Source organism: Grus americana, chromosome 3 (genome assembly GCF_028858705.1).
Source record: "Grus americana isolate bGruAme1 chromosome 3, bGruAme1.mat, whole genome shotgun sequence".
In the NCBI taxonomy this organism is placed as follows: Eukaryota; Metazoa; Chordata; class Aves; order Gruiformes; family Gruidae; genus Grus; species Grus americana.
The window spans coordinates 109,325,127-109,332,696 of NC_072854.1; the positions used below are offsets into that span (position 1 = coordinate 109,325,127).

The 7,570-nt window shown below is 42.9% G+C and overlaps 1 protein-coding gene across 1 annotated transcript in view; it reads right to left on the minus strand.

Moving 5' to 3' along the window:
- Positions 1–6,595, minus strand: part of FSHR (follicle stimulating hormone receptor) — an 83,090-nt gene extending 76,495 nt beyond the window's left edge. The window contains exon 1 of the mRNA XM_054822973.1: positions 6,429–6,595. Within this exon, the coding sequence (XP_054678948.1) occupies positions 6,429–6,580 (152 nt within the window). The 5' untranslated portion in view covers positions 6,581–6,595. The remainder of the gene's footprint in view (positions 1–6,428) is intronic.
- Between the last annotated feature and the right edge of the window lie 975 nt (positions 6,596–7,570).

Genomic DNA, 7,570 nt, shown 5'->3' on the forward strand with positions numbered 1-7,570 from the left:
TTTTCTGTAGAGGTCTGACTGTGTGCTGCTCGCCCAGCTAGTGATAGTCACCTCTGAGCATCAGTAGGATTCCCTGGGCCAAAGCGTATTGGCCTCCCTGGGTGGGATGAGAGATGAAGTTAATACATTTTAATATTAGAAAAGAAAAGGCAGCAAAGCCTAAAATACAGTGTTTTAATTCTGTGCAGTGAAAACTGATGGGTTGTGAGAAGCGGTAGTAAGGGGAATAAATGAAGCTAGGAAATCACTCATACTGTTGAAGAGTTTAGCATGGCATGCCATTCAGAGCAAAGGAAATTAACTGCTGCACGGCACCGGTGAATTCATGGTTCCTCAAATCTCTTTCGTGACTCACGTTCTTGTTGGAGAAGTAAAAGACAGACCTCCATCCTCCTTTGTAATGTCCCCTAGGCTTGCCAACTCCTCCATTTTAACCACATTTTAGCTTAAAACTAATTATTTCTGATCTTACTAGGGCTTTTCTCTCTTGCTGTGCCTCTATGCTAAACCTTGGTATTTACCAGCTCGCATCTCATGAATAACATTACTGTCAAACTCTCCTAGGTTATAATTATATGAAACAAGATTTGAATGGGGAGACACCCCAGATGAAGACGCCATATTCAAGACAAGAAAATGTAACACCCACAAATGACTAGTTTAATCTTCCAAACACTTTAGAAAAACATTGATGATGATCTCATTCAATAGGCAAGTTTTGATTCTTTGTAGGAAGTGAAGCAGAACGTACCTAAAATGCCTAACAGAGAGGCTTTATTTCTGGATGTGGAGCTGACAAGCCCCAGGAACCCATTTTGCCTGGTATCAGACGTGTGGGGATGTGACACGGGCCCTCTGCTTTTTACATGTGTGTGTGTGCGTGACAGAGGCTGCTGGAAAAGCCAGAACTTTGGGAGAAGCTCTCTGTAGCTGACCCCAGCAAAGGGCATCAGCTGGCATAGACCTTGGTACCCGCTCCATGCCACAGGCAAACAAAAATCAAGTCTTGTGTTCCCGGGAAAGAAGCTCAGTGATTTAACAAATCAGAGACTTGCCATTAAATTTTAAGTGAAAGCACTTTGATTTCCAAGATACATTAGATACGTATGCACACATCTATACATCTTCAGACTCGGTCAGACACCTCTCACGGATGCATGAAGCTGCATGAAGTCCCTATGAGGCAGGTGAAAGTCACGTGTATGCATTTATCGCCACAGTATCACGGGTAAGCCAGCAGACAGTACCGTGCTGCAAAGCAACGCCTATTGTGCGCAGCATACCTCCTTGTGTTGAAAAGCTCCCGAAGCTTTGGAAACTGGATGTTTCTATAGAGATATGTACTTGGTAATTTATACTAGCTGAGGATCTACCCTGCAGAGTTTATTATCCTCCTTTAGTGTCACTTTCTTCCTTTTCTTTTTTCTCTCTTATGCTGTGCCTATTTCTTTTTATCCTCCCAATGAAAATGTCAAATACAGAATCCAGCATAAGCGTTGGATGACTTCACCAATATACAGCCAGTGATTGTACAGCAACCTCTATAGCTTTCTGCTTCAAAGTATGAACTGATCGTAAATTCAGGAAGAGAAGAATGTAGCACTAACTGCAGACTTTTTTCTACCCTAACAGAAGCAAAGCTGGTTTAAATTAAAAAAAAAAAAAAAAAAAAAAAAGAAGAAAAAAGCTTTGGATAACATGTAATATGTTCTCAATATGCTCTGCTGTACAAACATTCTCATCCTCTTCTGAAAATATGTGGGTTTATTGATTAACTATATGATTAACTACCATAACACAGGGACTTGAAAGATCCATGGGTCTTCATTTTGTTGGTTTACTTTATCCTCCTCACATCCTGTCTTTCCTAGATTAAGGTCAGTTCATCCGTATAAACACCTGAGCAAGCACTGTAATTGTTTGCAGGTTTCAATGTAGTTTCAACTTCAAGTGTGAAAGCACCAAAAAAAAAAAAAAATCCCAATTGCAGCTGTCAATAACAGTGTTGCAGCTGCTGTTCACATCATTTGCAGCTTCTGTTGCAGGGAAGCACTTCTGACTCATTTAGTGCATGACACAGAACTTGCTATTTCAAGGCAGCCACTGTTTTAGTGGTCAGACATCTACTTAGCCTTGACTTGATAGTCTAAAATAAATATCCTTGAGCATTTGTACAAAAACACCTATGCAGAGAGCAAGTAAAGGAACCTCACTGTTTATAGATTGCAGATGCTTGGGAGAAAACACTCTATATAACATAGCTCTAAACTGCTCTGACAACAGCTAAACTGGCTACTGAAGCCAGAAAACGGTTTTTAAAATACAGAACACCGCATGATCAAGCCTAGGCTTTATTTATTTTACCTGCGGTTTCCTCTTAGCACTTTGACAGATGGGTGCCAAATGATGGACCGTCTCTGTTGTCAATTATTTCAGCCGTCTCAGTTGCTCCTTCCTAAAACTGGCACCGCTCTCCTGCTGAAGCCTCTGGCACACTAACATGTTAAACAATTCCTTTTAATTAGCTGAGTCACATATCCAAGTTTGCAAGCTTTCTTTCAGGAGCTTCCATTCTCAAGAGATGTTTCTCACATCGTCTCCACAGTGTAGAAACAGTCAGGTGGAAGGAACCAACTGGTCAACATCTACGTGCTGCTGTCGGCTGCTGCACTTGCATGCCAGCTAAGGAGGGCTAAACATCAAGGGAGTCAAGTTTAGGAGCAGGAGAAAATTAGGAAAGTAACTGAGTTGGGGGCAGTTTGTATTTATAACAAATACAACATGACCAGATTTGATTCCCTGATACCCTTTAATCACTGCATTAGTTACAGGATGCAGGTAAAATGCTGATATTAACATTTCTCTCGCATAACTCTGCAGGATTGCAAGCAGAACTGGACCAAGCAGCCTTTTTCACCTCCCTTCTTAAGCTGCCTTGTACCGTTGCTTTACTTAGTTAAATCAGAGACACAGTCTACTGCCCAAATGGTTGCACCTAGCTGCTGAGGTAGAGCGCTCTGTTTCCCTGGGGTATCGGAAGAGGGATTTCAAGCACTGCTGAGAAGAGAAACCCAAAAGCGAGGAAGGGTGCTGTAAGAGAATGAGTAAACTTCTCCCGGCATTTCAAGTTGTATTCCCGGTTGATATTCATCCATTCCTGATTAGTTTGATAAATCTTAAGAAGGATCTCTTCTATTCTGAGAACAAGTTATTTTTGTTTGCATTACTTTCTCAAAGCAAGACCTCTAATGACTAAATGAAATCTTAGTGAATACTAAGGATGGATTACAAAGCTTGACGCTGGATTTTAAAACTGTTTTAAATCTTCAGGGAGTAAACTGCCTTAGGTGACTACTGAGTTACTCCCCCTTTCTCACCCTGTGAGGCAATTAGTAGTTAATACTTTGACACAAATGAACCTAAGTTTCCCATCTGAACTTTTGGCCTCTTGTTTCTCGTGGATTACCTCCAGACTTGTAAGGCACAGCCATCTACATTTCTCACAGGCATTTCAGTATCTATAAAAAAAATGCCAAGAATACTTCTATCCAACTCCTCTTCCAGGCAAAGATTATAAAGCAAAACAGCTAATAACCACAGCCTCCCCTGCAAACACTCGGAGCATGCCAGCTGCAGAGCAAACCTGCAAGGAGCGACGTGCAAACGAAGCTGTAACTATCCTCTCATGAGATTTTTGTCTGTAAGTGAAAAAGTAGCTGTGGCAGCAAGAAGAGTAATGAAAACCCGTGGCTTCTGATCTCTGCTCTGTTTCCACATCGTAAGTTCAAACTAAAATCCCTCACGGTAAGAGGCTGCCAGCTCTCCCCTCTGCAACACCCTTGCTAAAGCAGATGTTAATCCAACCGGGAGCAAAACCCCGGCTCTTGTACCGTGCCGCAGAGCTCACGTTCACCATGGAGCGTAAGCTCTCACTGTCAGGAAACCAACCACAAAGAAACCCATTATGGCAGCACGTGTCAGTGGCCAACCCTCAAAAAATTAAAAAAAAAAAAAAAGTAAAAAAGTAAATCAGCCATGGCAAAGAGCAGAGATAATGGTTGTTGAGGGCAATATTTTTACCGTTATCCTGAGTTTTCTTACCAAGTAACAGAGCTGGATGCCGCATGCCAGTGTCCCGACTTACGAAACAGCTATAGCGGAACAGAAACACACGGCAACAGGAGAAGTGCTTGAGGCTTATCAGGCTCCTCTTCTCTCTCCAAAGCTTTCATCGGCAGGTTATTGAACATCTAAAAAGGCACTAGGAAAGGACACTAGGATAGCTTAGGAAAGCTATCAAGAGCACGTAAGAGAAGGTGAAGAGCTCTAAGTGTACTGAAGAAACCCCCCTCCTTTACGTCAAACAAAACCAGACCACATCCAGCACTCCCAGAATGAGCTCTTAAGTGAAAAAAGTACCTAGCAGGAGCTGTAGTTAGCAAGAAGTCTGTGCTTGCAACCTGTACGGAGTCCTTAGATACCGTGGCCATCAATGCTCACGTTGCTACACTGATTTTAAACCCCTTTTGACTCACTGAGGCTTTTTGGAGAAACATAAAGCTTTTTCTGTTACCAACATTGCATTTGCAACTGCACCTGGAGCAGTAAAATCTATTTTAGTCACCTGAATCACCCCTCTGGGCACTCAGCAGAGACATGCACAGGAAGGCATCTTTCTGGAGTCACCCTTTGACCTTGAAGGAAAATCTAAGCTTTATCTGTCACTTAATAGCTTTTCAGATAATGTATCTGGATTTAATAACATTAACACTTGGTATATTCAAAGCAACGCACAGAGTTTTCATGGACAAATTCACAAGCCATGCTGAAATCAATCCCAGGTCTATACTGATTTAATGGGATCAGAATTACCTCCCAAGGAGCTGAAAACTGGTGTAAGTGAGAAGAGAATCAAGTTGAGAGACTCTAACTCCAGTATTTGTATGATGCTGCCAGAAGAAAGGATTCACTTGCTGGTTTTGGTCGGACTAGTGTTGTAGTCAGCCTGTTTCAGGGAATGCACACTCATGCTGAGGAACCTGCAAATTAGCATCCTCAACAAACCCTCTAGAAGTTAACAAGGGTCTGCTGCAAACAAATCCCATTTTACTAACAGGTGCTTTTTGGCGATATAAAACTCTGCTTCTTTATAGGAATAATTATGAACCGCTTTTGCTTAATCCCTAGAAGGCAGAGCTTAACTGTGTAATCTAAAGAAACAATCGAAGCAAAATTAAACAAAATTAGCAGTGTATGCCTGGAGCATGGTTCACTCAGGATTTAGATGACCCAAATCACAGATGCATTATTTTTCCCTCTAGTCGTGAGAATGATTTAAACTTTTACTGACCTTCTGTGGTTAATTCAGACATTTTTCTCAAGTTTTCACCACAGTCTACTTATTCAGTAAGCATGACAGCTCCTCCTTCTGAACAAAATATCACTTCTGCCCTAGGAAAACTGTGGGATAGTATCCGCAGATATATCGTGGTGTGTAAAATTGGGACGGGGTTATATGTTTCTGACTAGTGACATATCATTCTTCCTTGTATCCTCTCTACAAACTTGCCACTCACTTATTAATCGAAGGGTTTATCCAGGACGAGTCCTTTCATTTTTCCTTCAGGTCATAACGATGTCAGACACCTGTGGGTGTAGGTAAGGGGTGATATGACTTGCTTTAAAAAAAATTACAATTAAAACAATCGCTTACACAGTTGAGTACTCGCTGCTGCGTAAGGTTTTTGCTCGCCTGCGCTACTGACACAGAAAACAGCTGTCAGACCGGATTGCTCAGGTTACTTTATGGAAAACAAAGAGAAGCTTTAAGATAGATAAAACCCTTCCTTGAGTAACGCAGTACGGTATCTTTATGTTCACTCTCTCCAACTGCAATCGTGCTGCTCCTCAGATAGAGGAGGATCGCTCCCCGAATGTTTATCAGAGTCCTTTCTGCAATGCCCGCAGTGATTTCAAGAAGAAAACATTAAGTTGCTTCTTGGCAAACAAGCGCAAACCTTTGGGAAGCTCCCGCAGTACAAACACAAACGCTCATCATCAAGTTGTTCGGGGCGGACAAGTTACACTACATGTTTCGACAACGCTAAAGCAAGCTGTAAAGAAAGCTCAGACTTTATGCTTCAAATTACTGTCACAGCACCAAGGAAGCTTGTTTAAAACGTAGTCGGCGCTTTGCATTATAACGTACCATATCTTTTCTTAACAGAGATCTTAAAATGAGCGCGATCAGAGTAACGGAGAAGAGCTTCTAGATGTAATTAAGCGAGTGTCAGAGGAAAGGCTGTGCTTTCCAAACAGCTGGCGTAAGCCTCCCGAGAGACTGCCTCCCTACAAGCCCAACCCTTGGCTTGCCAAGCAGCAGCTTGCTCTGTTGGAGCCGGCGACAACTGCTCCCTCACCCCACTTACAGTTCGGTGGTGTTGGCGGGGATGTCCCAGGGAACGTGGACCACCTTGCTCTCCTGACAAATGAAGACCCTGCCTGCGCAGTGGCAGGCATGGTGCTGGCATCCCCAGCAGCCCGCCAGGAAAACCAGCAAACAGGCGAGGACTGGAGACATCTCTGCCTTCACATCTGTGCCTGTCTCCTTCATCTTAAAGGGAGGAATGCGGAGATCTCCCAGCCCAACTCCCCGAGTGGAAGATCCGCCCCAAAAGCTGGGACGAACCACGTGGCTCTTGGGGGATGACTTCTCAGCAAGTTTCAGTTCACAGCCCCAGATCCCTTACGGCCTTGGAGCAGGGATGGGGATGAGCAAAGCTGATTTTTCATGACTAAAGTATTTTATATTTTAAGTGGTGTTGAAATCACGGGCCCCAGCTGAACTAACCGGGGTGCTTTTGATGCACTGGGTATCCGCACCGGGAAAGGGTCCTTCCTTCTCAGCTACGCTGTTTCGCGTGTCTTGTTTGGTAAGACCAAGGGACGACAAAGCATTTTTACTTTCTGCAGCCCAGGCACTTTTGTCCCTGAAGGAGAGGCACTATTTATGCTTCCCTTCATGGACCCAAGAGCCCCTGCTTTTGTGTTGCTCCTAGGCAAAAGAAATGTGTTATTTTTGTATTTTATAGGATATATAATCTATTTGATAGGTTAAAAACTGTACAGTCCTAAAGCCAGAGCTAAATAACACGCCTTTATTTTCAACTGTGACTATTCTTCATGCACTTGCTGATTCATGTCTTTTCCTTGGCACCTTTAGAGGAACCCCAACAGGAGAAAATGCCACAATCCCAGTGGTCCCCAGGGACTGGTAACCCAGTTTCATCATCTGGAAAAACCCCCAGATATATACAGAATGATTATTTGTGACACAACAGCAGGAAAACAGCTTCAAGAATATCATCTTGAGGCCTGTTTTTGAGTCCTTATTTGTTTTGTTTACTTTTTGAGCTAAAATATCTTTCTTGTTACAAATATTAACCTTTGGGCAAGGGACCTTGCTAACTTTCCTGGCACTCAGTCATGTGGCACCAGGCTATCATCTGGAACCAGGGTTTGTCTACGAGAAACCTAAAATAAGAATTTTGAGATATGAAGATGAGGGTTT